This window comes from Hipposideros armiger, unplaced genomic scaffold, assembly GCF_001890085.2.
Source record: "Hipposideros armiger isolate ML-2016 unplaced genomic scaffold, ASM189008v1 scaffold_343, whole genome shotgun sequence".
NCBI lineage: Eukaryota > Metazoa > Chordata > Mammalia > Chiroptera > Hipposideridae > Hipposideros > Hipposideros armiger.
The window spans coordinates 1,367,066-1,390,652 of record NW_017731693.1 but is presented as its reverse complement, the minus strand read 5'-3'; the positions used below and the strand labels follow the sequence as shown (position 1 = coordinate 1,390,652).

Genomic DNA, 23,587 nt, shown 5'->3' with positions numbered 1-23,587 from the left:
AGAGAGAGAGAGAGAGAATGCAAGCACATGCTCCCTCCAGAGCCAAAGAGAGAGGATTTTGAGGGCATTTACCTAATTTTTTCAGGACTTGTTCAGTGGGACTGGAGGATGTTTCATGTTAGATGCTGTTGTGAACAGGAAAGACCACAAAAAAAGGGAAGTCCATTTTTGGAGAGGCCAGTAATCCTAGGAAAAGTTGTGATAAATTGGAAGAATCATGGTTTGATTCTAGGGATTGGAGATCAAAATGACGCCAAAGATCAGGTTTAATGAGAATGAGGGATTGGGAAACTGTGAAAGGCTAGAAGATTCTAGGCAAGAAGAAGAGATCTGTGTTAAGATTTTAGAAATAAGCAAGGAGTGATGAAGTTAAAAGGTAGAGAAGTACAGGTGTGAGAAAGGTTTGTGGATTGTGTAAAATTTGCCAGGATTTGGGCAAACAGGTGAAGGGCGTGTCCTAGGAAAATGTTATATTCATAAGGACATTTGTTCTCAAATCAAGTAACTACCAAGTGAGGATTAATGATAATGTGCTGGTGCTGACAGCAAAGATAGGACCCCATTGGTTAGGGATGAGAATAGGAAAGAGACTGGCTGCGGACTGTGGGTGGGGCTGCTTTAACATTCTAGAAAATAGTGCCTTTTAGTGCATTTTAAAAGATGGTCATAATTCTATTCTTTAAAAATCATTAGAGAGTATATTTTAATGAAATTGAACTTTTATGAACTTACTGGTCATGCCCCTTTATTTGATGGAATGTTCATGGCTAGGAACAGAAATCTCAACTATTCACTTCATAATGATTTCCTTATGATTAATTATGTCAGTATAAAATTAATTAGGAATTTATATATGTTTTATACTTCTGTTAATGTATGATACAGTGCTTTCTTTAGCATTTTCATTTTGAGAGATTGTTAGGTTCAGCATTTTCTGGGGCACAATGTTTTTTAGAGGCAATTTTGTCTTTTGGGGAAATAATTTATAAAGGTTAACTTGGAAAAAGCTGAATTTTAATATATGTAGCACCTAAAATTATGAAGTTTTTACATTTACATTGACATTCTTTTGTATAGGAGTTAAAGTTCCTCGTAATTTTCGCTTGTTGGAAGAACTTGAAGAAGGACAAAAAGGAGTAGGCGATGGTACGGTTAGCTGGGGCCTTGAAGATGATGAAGATATGACACTTACAAGGTGGACAGGCATGATTATTGGGCCACCAAGGGTCAGTGCTATAAATTATATGTTTTTTCTATTAACATTTATTTTCACTTTAGAGTAAATATTTTTATAATACTGATATTAAAATAATTATAGCTTATAACTGAAAATTACTCCTTTTTTATTTATTTTATATACTTTTATTGATGCTTGCCATGTACAGGGTATTAATACTTGACTTTCTGGAGGATTGGGGGGAGAAGATTGATACGGTCATTGCCATCAAGGTGTTTACAGTTCAGAAGAAAAATAAATACAAATGACAGATTCTAAATATGGCAGAGAAAGTTCACTATGGGACTTTAGAATATGTTTCTTTCAGCTGGGAATAATTGAGGAAGGCTGAACAGTGGAGGAAGTTGCCTTTGGAATGAGTCTTAAAGAACTGACTTAGTAGGATTTCAGAAGGTGGTGATGGGGAGGGATGGAGAACATTCCAGATAGAGAGGAGAAAAGGTGAGGAAATGGAGGGGATATTTGGGAAAAGCAAACAGTCTATTTTGACATAACATATTACTAACCCACTACATGTAACCAAATGTTTCTAAATTGGTTTCTATTGAGTGCACATTGCTGTTTGCTCTCTGACATTTGACTTGCCATGTAAATGCTATAGGCTTCAGTTTCTCCATGTATAAAATACAATATATTGAAAAGTCTATGGTTCTTACGTACAGTATTTTTTAGTGTTGCTGGCAACAGGCCCATTGTGTTTTGTTGTCTGGTCTTTCTCAAGTTTAGAAGTTTTTTTTTTTACAAAATTTTTTCAAATTGGGAAATTTTTTTCTACATTCCATCACTTACTCAAAGGTCCCATTTACTACACTCCCTGTAGTGAGTCTTTGAAACATGTATTATTATATAATGTTTTGACTTGCTGGGAAGAACACAAATTTGAAGGTTGTTTTAGTCTTTGATTTTGTATATTGTTTGCTACCTTGTGATGAGAACATTTCACCTGTTTTCCTGTTGGGTGGAGTTTAGATTTCCTATTGATTATTACAAAAGAAAAATGGATCAGGTAATTAGCAATGTTAACTTTAAAGAATAAATTAATGTATGTTTTATATTTTCTGGTATTCCTTTGCAAAATTTGTGCACACTGTTGAACTAACAAACACCCCCTGCCCCACTCTGATTTTTCCATAAGACATTGAGGAAGGAAATATAATATTGACGGTTAGAATTTTTTATGTTTTATAGCTTGTTATTTATAACGAAAGCCGTGATTTTTCACTGCCTGTGAACATTATTGCCATGGTCTATATGGTAAAAAAAAAAAAGTGCTCATAATTTATGAACATATTTACTTAATAAATAGTTCGAACATTTGACAGCCTGAATTTGATGGAGTGTGAATTTGAAATTATTTAGATTTGTGTTTTTTCCCAGCCAGTACCTCTAGTGGACTTTAAACTTTAAGAATGTTTTGGAGCTTGTGTATGAGTTCCTCAGTGATTTTTGTGGGCTGTTTCATAGCACAGTTCCCAAATGTGAAGAGCCACTTCCGTTTATCTTATCCAGTTGTGGACACCAGCAGGACTATCCAGGCTGGGCCCTTTCCTAGTGTCACTGAACTGCAGGAAGTCACTGAATTCCCAAGTCCAGGCTGTGCCCAGTGTGGGGCAAAGGCTGTTGTTCTAGCTTGTGCAGAGGGTAGGGTCTGCTCCGCAAGGGGGACATAGAGCAGATGCTGCCGACTGCCATGCCAGGCTTCTCTTCCAGTGGGTCCTCTGCTTTTTGTAGGTGGTAGTCTTGGAACACCCTGTCACTTTTTTTGGGTATCAGAAAGAGGCAGGAGGGAAGTACCTTGCAAAGGCACAGTATTCTTCCCAAGCCAGACTCTTCATCACCGAATGATTTTCTGCTTTGCATCCTTTCTCCAGTTATCTCCCTCACTGAAGCATGTGGGACTGGGTGAAGGTGAGTGGTCACAGCAATCACTCATTTGCCATTTAATAAAACCTGCTGGGGTTGGTGCCTCACCTTAGTTGTTTTCTCTTTAGAAGATGCCATATTTAGAGCAATTTTGTCCCCATCTTTAGGTATCTATATCCAGCCAGGATAATAGGATAATTCTTACAGTAACATACTGTTACTTGGTTAGCTGTTTATTTTTTATGCATTTACTGATTAAGATTCCTGTTTTTTTGTCTGTTATTCCTGTATCTGTCTGGATTTATGTGATTAGCAATTTTGTTTTTCCATATATGTTTGTGTGTTAAATTTTCTGAAGAAGTATTTTTTTTAGCATTAGAGGTTTAGTTACTTATATGTATAAGTTTCCTTTTATGTAAATGGAGGTACTATACCCATCTTCAGAAGTTTTGAGAATTAATAATTAGATAATAGGTGAGTACCTGACTATAGTATATACTTAATACATAGTCATTCCTTTTACTACTCTGTTTTCTATTTTATTTTACTCTTTTGTTAGATAATAGAAAGACTTGACTGTTAACTTAAAATTTAGAGGTGAAAAGAAAAATTAACCCAAAGTGTCAAGTTAGGATGATGTTTGCTCTAAGCACTGAATTAGATCAGTAGGCTAGCTTAGAGTTTTTTAACTGTTTTTTAAAAATTGAGGTATAATTTGCATATAGTGAAATGTATAGATCTTACCAGGAGTTTTTGACAAATGTACTTTGTTATTCACACCCTTAATGAGATATAGAACATTTCTATCAACCTAGAAAATTCCCTGTGCTCCTTCCCATTCCCATCCTCACTGTAACCACTACTTCATGCACCCTAGAATAGTTTTGACTGTTGTAGAACTTTGTATAAGTGGAATCATGTAGTGTGTGCACTTACCAGTCTACTTCTTTGACTCAGCATAATGTCTCTAAGATTCAACTGTATTGTTCCATGTGGTAGTAGTGTTTCTTTTCATTTCTGAGTATTATTATACTGTATGGATATACCATAATGTGTTCATCAGTTCTCCTGTTCATGGGCATTTGAATTTTATCTGCTTTCTGGCTATTACAAATAAAGCTGGTATATAAGTATCTTTAACATTATGGAATTTCTTGGGGGCTATAATAATAATTTTGTTATTATTATTATTATCTTTTTTAATGAACGTTTTCTAGAGAGGCTGATATGCATCCAGATTGGAGAACCACAGACTAGATGATTTCCTTGAAATCTGTCTGATTTTAGTCCTTTTTATACATATCAAAAGTGCTGGTCATATTATTAATATATGTTTGCCATTAAACTTGGATGAGTTTTATACACCTGTTTCTTTTTTAAAATATTAAAAAATTCACTATGTATACAAGATTGTTGAATACATTTTAAATTACAGTAGTTTAATATCCCAGTTCTGACCTCCACCTGGGAGTAACTCTTACTTTAGGGAAAGGAAACTAGAGTATCAGCTTTGGTAAGTGCAATATGTAGACGATGGTTAGCTGCTTCCCCCACCTCAGGTTTATTATAGAAACCAACAGGCATTACATTTGCTCCTTTTATTCATTTATTACTTTCCTATTTTAATTGTATACCATAAGTTAACGAAGTGAACAAAATCCATAAGGATAAAGAAGAGTTAGTTATAGGCATGAAATTAAGCCCTGAATAATCCAGAAACAGTAAGTCTGGTAGCTTTAAAATGGCTTTTTTTATAATGGTAATGTCAAACTTCTCGATTAAGAAACCCCATTTTAAAATGATGTGGAAACATAAAGTTTACTGTTTTATATCTCAATTCAGATAATAGAATTTAATGATCCACAAAATTAATGAAATAGTAATGTAAACATAACTAATAAGAGGCATGAAATAATTGTTTTATTGCTGTAAGATGGTATAATATAGCGTTTTCCCTTTTGCTAGAAGTTAACTGATTGCCATATAAGTGGGGTAAACATAATTTATGGTCCAACCAGATCCTTTTGAGAACAAAAAGAAGCACTATTAATAAAAGAAGCATTGGAACAGTAGGAATAAATAGAATTGTCCTGGACTAATGGGAACCTTTATGTATGCGTGACAGTCAAGTAGTCCCTCCCCTGACAATGTGAACTTTTTTAGTACAATCTGAATTTAAGTGGTTTGTTTTTTCCTTTTAATTTGTTACAGGCATTGTTTGTATCACAAAAGGCAAGTTATGATCATTTTGATATGACTTTATAGAATTATTTTATAAAACCTCCACTTTTAAGTATGCTTGCTGCATTTTTTTTCTAACCATGTAGGTCAAATAAATTTGAATATAGAAAAGTAAATTTTTGATCACATACACAATAATATCAAGTACATTCACATTGTACTCCTTTTTATTAGCACTTGAATATTATTATCATTATTTTTTGCCTTCCAGACAAATTATGAAAACAGAATATATAGCCTGAAAGTAGAATGTGGACCTAAATACCCAGAAGCTCCTCCATCAGTTAGATTTGTAACCAAAATTAATATGAATGGAATAAATAATTCCAGTGGAATGGTAAGTTAAAGTAGTTGTTTTTTTTTTTTTTCTTATATAATCTATAATATGTAGTCAGGAGAAATTTAAAGAAAAAAAGGACCTTTGTTTAGCTGAAAGTCTAAAGAAGTTTATCTTATATTGTTTTTCTTTTATAAATCAACCTATCCTTAAAAACCTTCATGTACCAGCCTATATAGATGAGATAGTAACACTTCTCGTAGGGTTTTACTAATTACTTCAGTAGTCCTATTTCATTGAATCCTTATTTGGGGAAAAGATGACAATTATTATTATTTTTAATGTTATTTTTCTTTAGGGTTGTTATGTTTGATGAGATTAAAAGGATGAGTATTCATGAAGAAGAGGCTTTTCTTTGAGGAACAATTGTGTCTGTATTGGAACACACAATCATAGTTGAGCACTGTTGTTTATTTAAAGCAAATAAACCAAAATTACACACTCTACCTGACTCACACAAAAAAGTTAGTGGAAATAGCTGAATTTCCAATATGAATAGATTGTTAGGTTAATGTTAAGACTTTAAAGTTCAGGCTCTCGAGGTGTCAGTTGAGAACACACTTACATGCAAAATAGGCGTACATGTTATAAAAGCATAATAACTTAATAATAATAATAAAATGAACATCATCCATCTTAGGAAGTAGAATGTTACCAATATCCTTAACTTCTTGTGTGCTCCTCCACATCCCATTTTGTGTTGCCTCTTTTTCCATAAATGGTAATTAATAACTTGAAAATTATATAGTTTCTTTTTTATAGTTTTACCTAATGTATTGGGTTGTCGGGAAAGTCATGACGCATGTTTGCAACAGATGGCACTAGTTCATTTTTGGAAGTACTAGAGTGATTTGCATCTATGTTATTGCTGTATCATTTAACAGCTGACAGTTCTAGCTTCATTCTAAAAAAAAAGTGAGCGATTTGGCTGAGTTTTAGAGATTTTACAACAAGTTGAAGATGGAAGACCAAACTTCATTTTTGCCATATTTTACTGTTTTATTTCCATAAAGGGAAGAACACGCGTCAAGCTTGTAAAAGTTGCATAAAGTTTGCAGTGACAATGCTCTACAAGAACATCAGTGCCAATGATGGTTCATGAAATTCTGTGCTGGTGATTTTTTTTTTTCAGCTGAGCCATCCTGCCACCTGTTGGCAGCTCAGCTCAGACGGGGAATTGAACTGGTGACCCTGTTGCTCAGAGCTCACACTCTTGAGAGAGCTCTAAACCAACTGAGGCACTCAGTTGGCCCCGTGCTGGTGATTTTGATCTCAACGACGCTCCTTGGTCAAGGAGGCCTACCGAAGTTGTTGACGACAAAATAAAGGCATTGATTGAGTCAAACCCACGTTACATGACACGAGAGATTGCAGAAACATTGAACATCCATCATTCAGGCATTCAAGACCACCTGAAGAAGTTGGGATACGTAAGCAAGCTCGATATTTGGGTTCTGCATGAACTCAAAGAAGTTCATTTGATGGTGCATATAAAACATCTGCAATATGCTCATTAAACATGAGGAAAACGATCCTTTTTTGAAGTGACTGATAACTGGTGATGAGAAGTGGATTGTTTACAACAATGTGATGTGAAAATGGTCTTGGTCCCGATGTGATGATTTGCCTCAAACGACTCTAAAGCAGACATTCATCAGAGAAAGATTATGCTCTCAGTGTGGTGGGATTGTAAAGGTGACGTGTTTTTCGAGCTCCTACCAAGGAACCAAACAATCAATTTGAATGTGTACTGTCGGCAATTGGACAGTTTGAACAAATCCATCATCCAGAAACGCCCAGAGCTTGTTAATTGTAAAGGAGCTGTGTTCCATCACAACAACACGAGACCACACACAAGTTTGATCACCCGTCAAAAATTATTGGAGCTTGGATGGGATGTGTTGCCACACCCACCATACTCGCCTGACCTTGTGCTGTCAGACTTCCACTTGTTTTGCTCTCTTCAAAACTCACACGGTATAACGTTCAATTCAGAAGAGGCTGTAAATCAGCACCTTGTTCAGTTTTTCACAAATAAAGACAGGTCCTTCTATGAATGAGGAATTAAGAAGCTCACTGAAAGATGGCAAAAGGCTATCGAACAAAATGGGCAATATATCATTGATTGACTTTGTTCTTTATATAAATAATCGACCTTTGAAAAACACAGACAAGATACGTCATGAGTTTTTCGACAACCCAGTTTCTCATATGTACACCTGTCCTTCCACACTCTTTCTTATCCTTTCCCTCCCTCCCTCCCTTTCTCTCTCTCTCTCTCTCTCTCTCTCTCTCTCTCTGTTAAAAACCATGAATTTATATCAGTACCTCCAATTCCAACAGTACAGTGTTTATTCCACATTTTATCCTTCCCATATTTGTAATTCCCTCCTCCAACAGTGAGAAACCTGGCTGCCATTGTCCCCAATATATTTACTTAAATTTGCTCAGTTCTGCCTGTATGTAACCACACGTCTGGCAACAGGTTGAGTCATGGACACACAGTTAGTCCCACACACCCCACCCCCAGCCTAGTATGCAGGCCCAAAGCTGGGCCCCAGATAGACTCGCACCTCCCTAACGGGTGCGTTGGACGAAAGCATGACCTACCCTCACAGAGGAGGGAGGTGGAAAGATCATTAGAAATCTCAGCCCTAGATCTGCTGTGTCACATTCAAACTCCCTACCTGGTATGTGCCAACCAAAGCTGGAATCTGAGGATCCTCTCAGTCTGTCACTTTGTAATTTACCAGGAGTGTTTAGTCCATTAACATTTAATGTACAATAACTGTTGATTCATTGAGGTTTAAATAAATCATCTTATTTTATGGTTTCTGTTTTCCCATGTGTTTCTTGTTTTTTCCAACTTTGAAATGGTTGTTCTCAACTTTTTTCATTCTGTTCCTGTTCTTCCAATGGCTATTCTAGAAATTACAATGTGGATAGTTAACTATTTCTATGTCAAGTAGTATTAAGAGATGTGATGCAGGCAGGATTAAGAAACATTTTGAGTTTACAGAAAGGCTATTGTTCACGGAATTTCTTTTATGACACAGCAGCACCTTTATGAGGAATATATTTTTGTTAATTTTCTCTATCAGGTGTAACTTTTCTTCTCAATTGCCAGTTTGTTTTCATATTATAGAGTCTGAATTAAGTAATTAATGATGGGTTTTGCATTAATGTAGGAACTAGGAAACTTAGGATTCAATTTCAAACCGACCTTTAACAATCTCTAAGAAAGTTTTACAACCTTGATCTGATCTCATGGGCTTCTTACCTACTGTTTTTTTTTTTAAAGATTTTATTGGGGAGTTGAGGGAGGGGAACAGCATCAGGGAATCAGGGAAGGGGAACAGACAAGTTGTTGTCCTTTTGTTCTTCAGTCTAGTTGTGGAGGACGTTGCTTCACTGGCCCATGTTGGTATTATCGTTATACTCTTCCCAGGTGAGGCAGATTGGTTACCGGCCACTGGATGGCCGCTCACAGTGTCTCTGCAGCTCACGCTGGCAGCCAGCCACTCACGCTGGCTGCTGGCCACTCACAGTAGCTTATGGCAGCCCACTGCAGCCCCACTGCAGCCTATGCCGTCGCTGGTGACTCACGGCAGCTCAGCTCTAGGTCGAGCTGTTGTTCACCATTTAGCTGTAGAGGGCGCAGTGTCACTGGCCCTCATATGGGATCCGAACTGGGGCCCTGCTGCTCAGAACTGCCATCCCAAGCCAACTCTTAACCAACGCGCCACTTGGCCAGCCCTTGTTATCTACCTTTTGACATTTTGTCTTCTCTCTCTATTCCTCTTCCCTCAACCTATCTATCATTAAGTCCTGTCAGTCTTTATTGAAAATGTAACTTGAATCAGGTCTTATATTTCTGTTTACATTGTCACTAAATGAAGTTGACCATCATCTGTTGTCTGGACCCTTACAACAACCTCTCTGATTCTTCTTTTTTTACCCACTCCAATTTTTACAAAGCAAGCTGCCAGAGGGATCTTTCTAAAACACAAATTGTGTCTTGTCATGTGCTTTAAATCCTTTAATGGCTTCAGCCACAATGTGCATGCTTCTTGCCATGGCTCATCAGGAGCTCACAGGGTGCATGCACGCTGCCCTGCACACTTTTCATTTGGTCTTAGGACTTTTGCACTTTTTGATTTTCCTGTCTGGACATCTCCCCCACTCTGGCTAATCCTTACAGATTCTCAGTGTAAATGTCACTTTCTCTGAGAAGTCTTACCTGATTCCTCCATCTGAATTATGTCTCTTTTTATTGTTACAGTCACATTGTTATTATTTTCCTTTTTAACAGCTACTGTAAATTTATTATCACTTTTCTCTTGTTTTTATTTTTGGTGTTTTTAAAAGAAATATTTAACATACAGACCAGTTTTAGAGAATAATATAACTAACATCCTCCACTTATCTTAACATTTTTGCCTTATTTATAAAAGACCTTTTTAAAAGACTGAATTATAGTTAACTCTGTGCCTTTCTCCAGTTTCCCCCTTTCTCTTTCTTCAGAGGTAGTCCCATCTTGAATTTGGTCTTTATAATTTCTGTGCCTGATTGTTTTGCTATTACTATGCATGTGTGTGTAAGCTTCTGTATTGTATCACTTTTGTGTGGAATCGTATGTCAGTGATGTTTGAGATTCACTTATGTTGAGTTGTGCAAGTTAAATTGTTTCTTTTTATTATTTAATATTCAGTTTTTCACTTGCTGAACATTTGGTTTTTGTTTTTCTTTTCAGTTTTCACTGAAAAGATTGCTATAAAGAACATTCTTGTACAGTATTCTTATACACTAAGGCAGTGCTTCTCAGGAGCCGGTGTTTATTTATTTGTTCCAATATGTTGTGGATAAATACTTTTGTAAAATATAATAAAATCGAATTGCTAGAAAAGTGAAATAAAAAAGACAAAATACAAACTCAGATGTTTTAAAATAAAAGTTCTCTGTCAAACTCTTGTAGAACTCCCTCAATGCTTAATCTCAATTTCTGTGTTTATCTTGTCATGAAGGAAGTAAAATCAGTTCAAGGTCTGGCACTGTTTCATGGAACATACTCTGAGTAGCACTTGCTCTAGGGCATACGTCTAGAAGTGGAATGTCTGCTGAGTGTGGGGCTTGTCTTCAGCTTGATTGAATATTGCCAAGTTGCTCGCCACAGGGCTATATTCATGTCTATACCTCTAGCTATGTGTAAGATTACCCTGTGAATGTACATTCCCACCAGTACTTCATATTGTTGAGCTGGAATGGGGATTCAAAAACAGAAAAATAAATACTAATTTTAATTATTAGAGTGTGGGTGTTTATAAAGGGTTGAGGTAGGGTGAATATATTGGACATCAGTTTTTCTCTTGATAGCTAAGAATTTAAATTGTTACTTTTATAACTAGTAAATAGTATGGAATTTCACATTGACCATTGGTGATTGTGCCAGGATAATTTTATATATTTTGAGGTTATTTAAGTACCAGATGAATTATGGGTGTGCTTTAGTCATTTTGGTTTATATTTATTTAACATAACTAGTCAAAATTATTCCTTGTGGGTGGTTAGCATTGTAAAGCATAAATTACAATGCTTTATGCTGTGAGGGCTCAAGTTTTAGAAGTTATTGTATATTATAGACTGATAAGATACAGATTTTTTCTGACATGATATTTATTTCCTCATGCTCTTTCCTCCCTCCTCCATTTTCATCTGTTTTTTTTCCCAACATTTTTTATGCACTTTGTTGGTGTTTCACAGGGTTTGCAATCACTTATGTTTATTTTACTCTTTTAACTTTACAGCTGGAAGTGTTTTCTTTTGCTTTGGAAAAAACTTGGTATTCTCTCAACTTATTTTATAAACTTGTTCAGTTATGGAGTCTATTTAAAATAGGATAATGGGGTTGCTACTCATCTAAGTTAAAGCATTGGAGGAAGCATTTTAAAATACATCTTAACATTCTTATTGATTCAGTTACTTGTAAGAGACTTATAAAATTTATTGTTCTTTTCTATTTTTAAATAGTTTTATTGCGGTATAATTCACATACCATATAACTCACTCATTTAAAGTGTATAATTCAATGTTTTTTAGTATTCACAGGGTTGTGGACCCATTACTACAATCCAATTTTAGAGCATTGTTGTTTCTCTGAGAGCAGACCCCTTACCCATTAGTTGTCGCTTTCTATTCCAGTTTCCCCGCCCTAAATCACCACTAATTTACTTTCCGTCTGTATCGATTTGCCTATTCTGGACTTTTTGTGTAAATGGAATTATACATATGTATTGTTTTGTTACTGGCTTCTTTCACTTAGCATCATATTTTCAAGGTTCATCTACGTTTTAGCATATATCAATATTTTATTTCCTTTTATTGCTGAATACTATTCCATTATAGATATATCACATTTTGTTTATTCATTCATCACCTGGTGGATATTTGGGTTTTTCCACCTTTAGCTTATGACTAACGCTGCTCTGAACATTTGTGTACAAGTTTTTATGTGAGCAAATATTTTTTATTTCTCTTGAATATATACCTAGGAGTAGGATTGCTGGGTTATATGGTAATTCAATGTTTAACATTTTTAGGAACTGCCAGACTATTTTTCAAAGTAGACATACCATTTTACATTCCTCCCAGCATTACAAAAGGGCTCCAGCTTTTCCACATTCTTGTCAACACTTGTTACCATCTGTGTCTTTTTTATGATAGCCATCCCCGTGAGTGTGAAGTGGTATTTCATTGTGGTTTATATTTGCAACTCCCTGATTAGGCTAATGTTGAGCACATTTTCAAATGCTTATTGGTCATTTGTATATCTTCTTTGGAGTAATGTCTATTCAGATTCTTTGTGTAATTTTTAAAAGCAGTTTAACACAACAAGGATTTATTATCTCACAGTTTCCGTGGGTCACGAATGTAGGTACAGCTTTGCTGGGTCCTATGGCTCTGGGTCTCTCATAAGGCTGCAATCAAAATGTCAGCCTGTGTTGTGGTCTCATCTGAATGCTTGACTAAGGAAGGATCTAATTCTAACCTCAATCTTTTGGTTGTTGGCAGGATTCAGTTCTTGGGTTTTGGGGCTAAGGGCCTCAGTTTCTTGCATACTGTTGCATAGAGACCACCCTCAGTTCCTTGCTGTGTAAGCCTCTCTTTAGGGCAGTTCACAACATGGCAGCTGAATTCCTTCTGTGAAGCAAGGAGTAAAAGCAAGAAAGAGCAAGATACAAGCCAGAATGTTTTTGTAACTTATCAGAAATGACATCTCAATAGACATTAGAAGCAAGCCCTTCTCTAGCCCTTACTCAAAGGGAGGGATTACATAGGTCGTGAATATCAAGAATTGGAGATCTTTGGGAACCATTTTGAAAACTTCTATCTTAGTTTGGGCAGCTATGACAAAAATACATGCACTGAGTGGTTTAAACAACAGAAATTTATTTCTTACAGTTCTGGAGGCTGGGAAGTTCAAGTTCAGGCTGCTAGCTAGCATGGTTGGGTTTTGGTGAGAATTCTTATCTTTTACTGTATTTTTATTTTTAAATTGGGGAATTGGGGGAGAGGAGCAGTGTTGGGGAATTGGGGAAGGGGACCAGCCAAGTTGTTGTTCTTCAGTCTTTGTTGTGGAGGGCGCCAGTCGCCATCTGGCTTCCCGTTGGCAGCTCGTGGCCTCTAAACTCAAGGTGCTGTGTTCAGTCTTAATTGCGGGTGGGCGTAGCCACCATCCCATGCAGGAGTCGAACCCAGCAACCTTGTTGTTAAGAGCACTCGCTCTATCCACTGAGCCATTCGAATGGCAGCTCAGCTCAAGGTGCCAAGTTCAGTCTTAGTTGTGGGTGGGCATAGCCACCATCCTATGCAGGAGTTGAACCGGCAGCCTTGTTGTTAAGAGTGCATGCTCTATCCACTGAGTCATCTGGGTGGCAGCTCAGCTCAAGTTGCGAGTTCAGTCTTAGTTGCAGGCGGGCATAGCCCACCATCGAACAGGCAGTCCTGCTGTTAGGAGCATATGCTCTCATGAGCTGAGCCATCCTGCCACCTGTTGGCAGCTCAGTGGCAGCTCAGCTAGGGTGCAGCATCACTGGCCCATGTGGGAATTGAACCGGCGGCCCTGTTGCTCAGAGCTCGCTCTCTTAAGCTAACTCTTAACCAACTGAGCCACTCGGCCAACCCTCATCCTTGATTGTTGATGAAGAACTTCTTGTCCTCATGTGGAGGTGAGAGCAAGCTCTCGTCTTGCTCCTCTCAAAAGGACACCAGTCCCATTTTGGGGGCTCCACCTTTATGACCTTATCTAAATCTAATTACTTCCCAAAGACCTCAGTTCCTAACAGTATCCCTGTCGGGGTTAGGGTTTTAACCTAAGAGTTTTTGGGGGAACACAAACATGTAGTCCATAGCAGCTGCCTACCAGGGTCCTTTGCCCACATTCATTTTAATTGAGATATTTGGCCTTTTATTATTGAGTTATAAAAGTTCTTTATATACTGAACAAGAGCTCCTTATCTACTACGTGATTTGCAAGTATTTTTTCCATTCCGTGGGTTGTCTCTGGTTTCTTGATAGTAAGATTTGCAATGCAAAAATTTTTATTTTTGATGTAGCCATTTTATTTTTTTGTTGTTGAATATACTTTAGGTATTATATCTAAGAAACCATTACCAAATCCAATGTCAGGAGGATTTACTCCTGTTTTCTTCTAAGAATTCTATAGCTTTCACTCTTAATTTAGATTAGGTCTGTGATCCTTTCTGAGTTAATTTTGTGTATGGTGAGAGTTAAGGGTCCAACTTCCTTTGCATATGGATATCTGGTTGTCCCAACACTTAATTGAAGATACTTTCCTTATTGTGTATTCTTGTGCACGATGCATGGATTTATTTTTGGGCTTTCAATTGTATTCCATGGATAGGTATGTCCATCATTATGCAAGCAAAACCTTGATTATTGTAGGTTTGCTACAAGTTTTGAAATTGGAAGAATTTGGTTCTTCTTTTTCACATTGTTTTGGCTATTCTGGGTTCCTTGCATTTTCATAGGAATTTTAGGATCAGCTTGTCCATTTCTTAAAAAAAAAAAAAAAAGGCATTTGAAGTTTTCATAGGGGTTGTATTGAATCTGTAGATCAATTTGAGGAATATTGTCATCTGACAATATTAAGCCATCTGTCTACATGGGATCTTTGCACTTATTTAGGCCTTTAATTTCTGTGAACAGTTTTTAAATAATTTTCAGTGTATAAGTCTTATACTTATAAAAATTTATACCTGTATAGTTTTTTCTTTTATCCTATTGTAGCTAGCATTGTTTTACTTTTATTTTCAGATTGTTCTTTGCAAGTGTACAGACATACAACTGGTTTTTGTATGTGGACCCTGTATCCTGCAGCCTTGCTGTACTTGTTTCTTAGCTCCAATAGTTTCTTTAGTGGATACCTTAGTATTTTCAGTATAAAGCCCATGTCAACTGCAAATAGCAATAGTTTAACTTCCTTTTTTATTTTTTTAATCTGGATGCCTTTATTTTGTTTTCTTGCCTTATTGCCTGTTCAGAACCTCTACTACAATCTTGAATAGCAGTGGTGAGAGTGGTAATCCTTGCCTTGTTCCTGATCAGGAAGAAAGTATTTAGTCTTTCACCATTAAGTATGAGGTTAGCTACATATTTTTTTTAGATAGATGCCCTTTATTAGGTTGAGGCAGTACCCTCCTGTTCCTATTTTGAGTGTTTTTATCATGAAAGGTTGTTGGATTTTTTCTGTTGAGATAATCATGGCTTTTGTTCTCAATTTTATTAATATGGTGTATTACCTTGGTTGACTTAAAATAGTCAACCAACCTTGCATTTCTACAATAAATCCCACTTGGTTATGGTGCATAATCTTTTTTGTATGTTGCTCAAGGTCAACCATAGGTGAGAGTTTATGGGCTTCTCAGGTCTTTCATGAGCCTGTGCTTAGCCCTGTACATGTGTGGTCTCCTAGATTCACAGGCCTGTATGTTTTAGAACTTTTCATAGTCCCTGTGGATGTCTGTAGATGTCCTCAGAAGTATTTTGGCCTCCTTCCTATTTACCCTGTTATTGCCTCCCTAGGCAGCAGAGATGTTTAAACAATTGACACGGATATAAATGCCAGGGGTGGGGGTGGCAGTTATGGGTGGGGCGTAGGCAGTACCCAGTGGGTGAGTTCTGAGGTTAGATAAAGAAAAGCCTCGTGAATAGCGTTTTCCAAGGAACTGCCAGATAGGTCAAGTGATGGCAATTACCTTGGAATGAGGCTTTGAACGAGCTCCAACCCTATTCTCTCAGTCTTCCACAGAAGATTAACTTAGTATGGTGCATAGAATGCATTGGAAAGAAAAATCTCAAAGCAGAGATCAGGTTCACAGTTCTTTCCTAAATTCCAGTGGAGATAACTGCACAGATTTTTGGTAGTAAATGGAGAGGAACCTTCCAACCTTATTTCATCAAGAAGGAATTGGCAAATATAGTTACATTGTAGTTTAATTTAATATAATGTTTTTTATTTCTGGTGACCCAAGTTCACTACATGTTTATTTGTAAAATATAGAAAAGCACACATGCAGACAAGACACAAATTATTAGGAAACACTTGTTAAAGAAGGAATTTTTTTTCTAAATATTATATGAACCTGCAGTCATAATGTTAACTTTTGTGAAAATAGAGTCAGGCAATGAATTTTTAAAAGGGCTTATTAAAGTATGTTTAATAAATTGGTGCCATAATACTTTAAGCTTGGTAGTTAATTTTGCTTTTTCCCTCCTTTCAGGTGGATGCACGGAGCATACCAGTGTTAACAAAATGGCAAAATTCATATAGCATTAAAGTTGTACTCCAAGAGCTAAGACGTCTAATGATGTCCAAAGAAAATATGAAGCTTCCACAGCCACCAGAAGGACAAACATACAATTAATTTTTGGATCTCAAACTTGTCTTAAATCAACAATCTTCTATTCATGTTAATGTCTTGATTAAATATCACAATGCAAAATACCCACACATTAAGTAAAAGAATTTCAGCTGGTAAACATGACTTGGACATTTGTAAGAATATATTTAATATATGTACACCTATTATGTTTTCAGGTAACAGGAGGAAAAATGCAGCACAATTTTTTTTAAGGCACTGTCATTTAAACATAAACCTGGCATATTCAAAATAGAATTAAGGCTTACATGATGAAAATATGGTGAGAAGTGTCAGATAGCTGTGGAAGCATGTGTGTTTCTAAAAAGTAAAAGTCTCAAGGAGGAGAAAGAAATGGCATGCTTTATGTATCTCTCTTAGGGAAAGACTTTTCATTTTAAATTGTCTAAAGTAGCAGGTACAATGAATATTGTCACAAATTGTTTTAATTTTTGAAGCGGTGTGGGTGCTGACTACTAGTAGTATCAAAAATATGTCCAGAATTGTTTTGATACCTGTATTTATAATAAAAAATGTCGTGGGGGAAGGTGAATTTCTGTTAAAGAGCTGTTCCTGTGTGTTACATGTAATAGACATGGTAAATATTTGTTTACAGTCTTTGACAAACCACGCATTTAAGTTTAAGTGAAATCAACAAAAAGGAAATAGATGTGTATGGATATGTGATTTTGAGATTAAAGTTAGTCTTAAAATGTAAATAAAATGTGGATCGTGTCCTCAGAATCTGTGCCATTATATTGATGTGGTATATGTACAGTACCTTGCTAAGGTATCAAAAATTGGAATTATTGTAGCTTTTCATCCATACACACCTTTTATCATTTGTCCTACTTTGTATACTTCTTGTAATTGGAATTTGAAGAGTATTTCAGAGAACAAATTACCTGATTAGTTCAATTTCTTCTTTGGAGAAGGAAGTTTTCCAGGTATTATAGTTTGACTTTGATTTCACCAGGAATATTATATTAAAAAGATGTTGGAATTCTAACAATTTTTATAGAATTATAATTGTAAATTATCCAAATATACATTCTATTTTTTCTTCATAGCATCTTTTTTTCTTAATTTTTCTGTGATATTTCTTCTACCACTGCTGTTAATACTAACTGGGATTAATTTTATCCATTCCACTTAACTTCCATTTTGGCATATATGTAATTCTGAACTGATAGTTTATGTTCTTCTTTTACCAAAGTGATGTGAGGTGTTTGGTCACTGTTTTTCATTTCAAACCACTGGATATACGATTTTGCTGAAAATACTCTTTTCTTAGGGAATTCACTGAAAAAAAAAGAAAGATGTTTAGGTGACAAGGACAAATTTCTCAAACATGCCCTGACATGTTTTTATCAAGTTCATTCATATTTAAACCTTTGAGCTATCTTTTCTTGGTCAGTGTTAATTTGTCTAAACTTTTAATTTCAACATGGCTATTCTGTTTTAATTATCAAAGATGTTTAAAATGCTTTAAATTGACACAGAATATATAGATACAAATTAGTGCATGTGTAAGTTAAAATAAGTTTGAAATGAACTGTTACCTTGGAATACATTCTTAAAATTTTTAAATGGTTGAAGGACATTAAATTGAATTCCACTGATGTCATATATGAGTCTGATCATTACTGATGGTCTGAATCAGTCTCTTTAATAACTTCTTTTCCACATGGAATACGTGACTTGTCATACAAGGGAGCTATTAACCATTTGAATGCTGTTAAATTGTGTATGTATTAGTTGTCTGAGTATCTGGATACCTTGATCACTTTTTGTCTTTCCCCATATTCACTATTGTTGAAGGTTTTTTTTCCACCCAAAAATGTTGTTCGAGTTGACCTTATTGAACAACATTTTTCGATAAAGAGGGGAAATAAATTATTTCCCCTCTTTAGTTTTTGGGACTGTGGGTCTCTGCTGAAAGCTGCATGCCAATTAGCCAATTTCCAAAGCAGGATCCATTTTGCATGTCACAGTCAAGATAATACATGGCAGTCTAAGATACACCAGTTGATTATACGAGGAGTTAATATAGAGCCACTCTTTTTTTTTAAAGATTTTTATTGGGGTATTGGGGGGAAGGGAACAGTGCTGGGGAATTGGGGGGAGGGGAACAGACAAATTGCTGTCGATTTGTTCTTCAGTCTAGTTGTGGAGGACGTTGCTTCACTGGCCCAACTTGGCACCATCATTGCGCTCTTCCCGGGCGAGGCAGATCAGTCGCCAGCTTCTGGACTGCCGCTCACTGCAGCTGCTGGCCGCTCACGCTGGCTGCTGGCTACATACGGTAGCCCATGGCAACCCACTGCCACAGGGGCTGTAGCCTACGCTGTCGCCGGCGACTCACAGCAGCCCAGATCCAGGTTGAGCTGTTGTTCAGCATCTTAGCTGAAGAGGGCAGTGTCACTGGCCCTCATATGTGGGATCCGAACCGGGGCTCTCTGGCGTCCCAAGCCAGTTCTTAACCATCGCGCCATTCTGCCGGCCCCTATAGAGGCACTCTTAATTGTAACATTTCTAAGACAGCAGTTTTGAAGCTATTTTTCCTTTGTTTTGTAAAGTGGCTAAGGTTGTAGGATGTGTGGTATTAACTTAAATGAACTGTAAAATTGCCTTTGAAATTTGTTTAAAAGGGTAGCAGGTGAGACCCTAAGGGATGATCTTAATAAAGATTATAAAAATAAAATTCTTGTCCCGTTAGGTCAGTATTATGCTTTAATGGTTTTAATTACTTACTAATTTTCAGAATTGCTAATTTAAATTTTTTTTCTAGTATTAAGTAATGGCATTTGTTATGGAGTTTTTAGAATTTTGGAACATTTGTATAAGGCTAGTCAATGATATTTAAGTCTTTGGGGTGTAAAATACAAATTTATAATTTTAAATTATCCTTTTGAAAGAATTTATCACACTTCAGATTTGGATAAATGATTGGAGAGTGAATTAGTTTGACTCCCATATAATTTATTAGAGTGGATTACTTAATATCAGTTCACTGATTTACGTGTTTCCCACTAAATATATATTGTTATTGATGAATACATATGAAATTCATATTGTTTTGAAAATTTAGAGGGCACAGCTGGAAAATATTAATGCATTTCCTTTAGATTTGGTGTATGGCTTTGGGTGGTTCTGGTCAGTGCATCATGAAAGTATAGACTTTGGTCAAAACTGTGTTAACTCTTGTAATGAGCATATGGCTGTGTTCTTACATACATTTTAACTATAAGTACTATCGATAAACTAGTATGAATAATTGGACTTTGGGAGGTATTTAAGGAATTTTTTTCAGATTTCCTTTTATAAGTATATTTTTTGACATATATGTGTAGAATCATAGTATCATTTATTGCTTGTAAGGATCTGAAAGGCACTGATTTTACTTTTCTGATAAGTATCTATATAATTTCCCAGTACCAACTTGATTAACTTTTGGTTATTTTCACAAAAAGACTCAAACTCTAAAGATTTTGGAAAGTGTATATATTTTGTATATAAAATAGAAACATAAAAAGGAATGGATGTAGTGTATTACAGAATTGATTGGAACATTAGCAGTAAATTCCCACCCAGTACTGTGTTTACTAAAAAGCAGGAAATGCATAGAAATAGAATATATTTTATGCTAAAATTAATATGCCTTATAGACGTTATAAAGAGTAGATGTAAATCTTACAGTTCATACTGAAAATATTGGCTATTTAAAAAGTATCGTGGAGCATTGAAAGTAAAACACCATAAGCATTTTCTGAAGAGAAAGGTAATACAGGTATTTGATGGTACTCAAAATAAATGACAAGTCACAACCATCATTTTGTTAATAAGGGAGTTTTGGGAACTCATGGAGTGAGTACATGATAAAAGAAAAAAATAATTGGATATGAAGAGGTTGCCATGCTGTTTAAATTCTTAATAGGGTATTCTTACCTAATAAAGTCCTGAGTTTACAGTAATTAAAATGTAAAATAATTTAATATTGAGGATGTCTTATTTAATTAATCTCTCCTTGAAATATAAATATTGGTGTTTCCTCTTCTTGGCTTTTTTTTTTTTTACCATATTTATACTATGGTGTGCTGTTGGACCTCAGATTTTATCATTTTTCTCTTGCCAGACTACTACGAAAACATCTTTGTCATCTTATTTGACCTTCATTTTGTATAAATAGAATTATAAGTCCACCTCTATTCTTTTCTATTAGCTAGAGACAGTACCTACAGATAACTAAAACTTCCTAGTCTTTTTTTTTTTAAACTTCCTAGTCTTTTGATTGCACCTTGAGATCAAAATTGTCTTAAACCCTTGACTGAAGATTTACAGTGGTAATTTATTTTGTGGTTGTGTCCCTGTATAAGAATAAAAATTATCTATGGTGATGGTAGACAACTTGATATATTAGTAACATTTTAAACTAGGGTAACACATTTTAATGATATTGTAAAGCTAAATGATATGATTCCCCAAGTTCAGTGGTAAGGGGTGCTGAATATATTTATTGGTTTAGAAAATAAACTGCAGTCAAAAGTGGCCCCTCCCTCTCTGTTTGTGACTACTGTCCCATCGTTTTTGTGGTGAATCTCATTTAGCTATAATCTCACTATGTCTGTTTCTATCAGCTTGTGGTCACCTCTTTTTCTTGTGACCAACTCTTTTGTTTTCTGTTGAGTGGATCCTTTAAGCTTCCTTAAGCTCTTTCAGTTTTGTTTTCCCCATTATCTTGGATGTGATCCCCTTCATATTCCTTTGACATTAATACTAACCAAGAATTTGAAGGATACTCTAAGAATTACCAGCTTGAACCATTTGCTGTGCTCTCCTTTCTACCCCTGTGCCCTTTGCTTCCCACCTCTGATAATGTAATGTTTATTCTTGTTCCCTTCATTAATCAGGGTACTCTGCTAACTTCTTTTTTTGTTTGTTTGTTTTTTAAAGATTTTATTGGGGAATTGGGGGAGGGGAACAGTGCTGGCGAATCGGGGGAAGAGGAACAGACAAGTTGCTGTCCTTTTGTTCCTCAGTCTAGTGGAGGATGTTGCTTCACTGGCCCAAGCTGTTACCATCATTGTGCTCTTCCTGGCGAGGCAGATCAGTCGCCAGCCTCTGGACAGCCGCTCATAGTGGCTGCTGGCCGCTCACGCTGGCTGCTGGCTACACACGGTAGCTCATGGCAACCAACTGCAGCAGGGGACTGCAGCCTACGCTGTCGCCGGCGACTCATGGCATCCCAGCTCCAGGTTGAGCTGTTGTTCAGCATCCCAGCTGTAGAGGGCAGTGTTACTGGCCCTCATATGTGGAATCCGAATCGGGCCCCTCTGGCATCCCAAGCTAGCCCTTAACCAATGAGCCACTTGGCCAGCCCTCTGCTAACTTCTTTATCACTCTGATTTGTAGATCTTTTTCTCAACCTATCACTGTTACCCTCCTTGACAACAGTGTTCTCATATTTATTCAATTGGTTTTTATTTAGTGAAAGTTAAAATGTGGAGTAAGTTAATGTTTGTTAATAATTTCCCTGTCATGTGTTAAAAGGTTGGCCTTTAATCCTGGCTTCACCAGTGGTGTGATTTTGATCAGTTGATTTCATTTGGTTAGTTACATTAATTCATTATTTAAAAAATATTAGGTTCCTGTAGTCCACCAGGCATGTATACAGTGGTATAACACAGCCTCTTCTCATGGGTTATACAGTCTAGTGGGGCTTAGTGATATGCAAATAATTTATCTAGTCACAGATGCCAAGAGAGGTAAAGTATTGATATTTGGGAGCATTCAGAAGGAGCACCTACCTTCTTGGGACTAAATTTCTAAGGTTCTTGAACAGCTACAAGTGTTAAGATTGATAGCATGTCTTTTATTTATTTTTTTTGTTTTTTTGTTTTAAGGTTTTATTGGGGAATTGGGGGAGGGGAACAGACAAGTTGCTGTCCTTTTGCTATTCAGCCTAGTTGTGGAGGACGTCGCTTCACTGGCCCATGTTGGTATTATCACTGTGCTCTTCCCGGGTGAGGCAGTCACCCGCCGGCCATTGGACAGCCGCTCACGGCTGCTTAGGGCAGCCCACTGCAGCAGTGGCTGCAGCCTATGACATTGCCGGCGACTTACAGCAGCCCAGCTCCAAGTTGAGCTGTTGTTCACTATCTTAGCTGTAGAGGGCGCAGCATCACTGGGCCTCATGTGGGATCCGAACCGGGGCCCTGCTGCTCAGAGCTGGCATCCCAAGCCAACTCTTAACCAACACGCCACTCAGCTGGCCCGATAGCATGTCTTTTAAAGTGAATAGAAACCATAGCTAAATATTGATTTGCACATCATTACTGGTGTTTGGCAACCTGTAAATTATTAAAGACTTATAGTGTCATTTAAAAAGCCATTAGACTTTGGACAGCCCACCATTCTCTGTAATGGTTTTCTCATCCACAAAAAGGAAATTGGAGTAGACAAGTTCAGAGGCACCTTCAGTGCTAAGTTCTCTGATTTTTTATTGACAATGTGTTTTTGGCAGCATATAATACTGTATATCGAACATTGCTGGTCCTGTGGGGTCAGTTTTATTTGCATGTAGTGTACAGTTTGTCTTTTGAAAGAATTTAATTCAGTGGCATAGCCCACTGCTTCTCAGATTCTAATGGCATTCCTGGGGGTTAGTTAAATGTACATTTTAATTCCGTAGGTCTGGGATGGGACCTGAAGTTGTATATTTCTGACAAACTCCCAGTGGTGTCCTCACTTAGCATGGATTGTGTGTTGCCCACTGTCACTGCTAACTTTGCCCATCTAGTGTTGGTGTAACCACTGAGGGAAAGGGTCAGGTGTGCAAATTACTGGACAATGTCACAGAAATGCCAGTTTGCAGTAGAAGAGGGAAAAGAACAGTGGGTTCTCCTTAGTTCTCACTACCGCTAAAATGTTGAGGGGTTTTTAATATATATATATATATATATATATATATAT

General features: G+C 36.6%; 1 protein-coding gene across 5 annotated transcripts in view; it reads left to right on the top strand.

Annotated features, from left to right (window-relative positions):
- UBE2V2 (ubiquitin conjugating enzyme E2 V2) overlaps positions 1-18,237 on the top strand; it is a 52,643-nt gene extending 34,406 nt beyond the window's left edge. For 4 of the 5 annotated variants that reach the window (XM_019661300.1, XM_019661302.1, XM_019661301.1 and 1 more), the window contains 3 exons: positions 1,078-1,226; positions 5,553-5,678; positions 16,478-18,237. In XM_019661300.1, coding sequence (XP_019516845.1) covers positions 1,078-1,226; positions 5,553-5,678; positions 16,478-16,621 — 419 coding nt within the window. In that variant the 3' untranslated portion in view covers positions 16,622-18,237. Of the gene's footprint in view, positions 1-1,077; positions 1,227-3,061; positions 3,146-5,552; positions 5,679-16,477 lie in introns of those variants that run through there. The other variant, XM_019661304.1, reaches the window with a different exon arrangement.
- Positions 18,238-23,587: the final 5,350 nt, after the last annotated feature.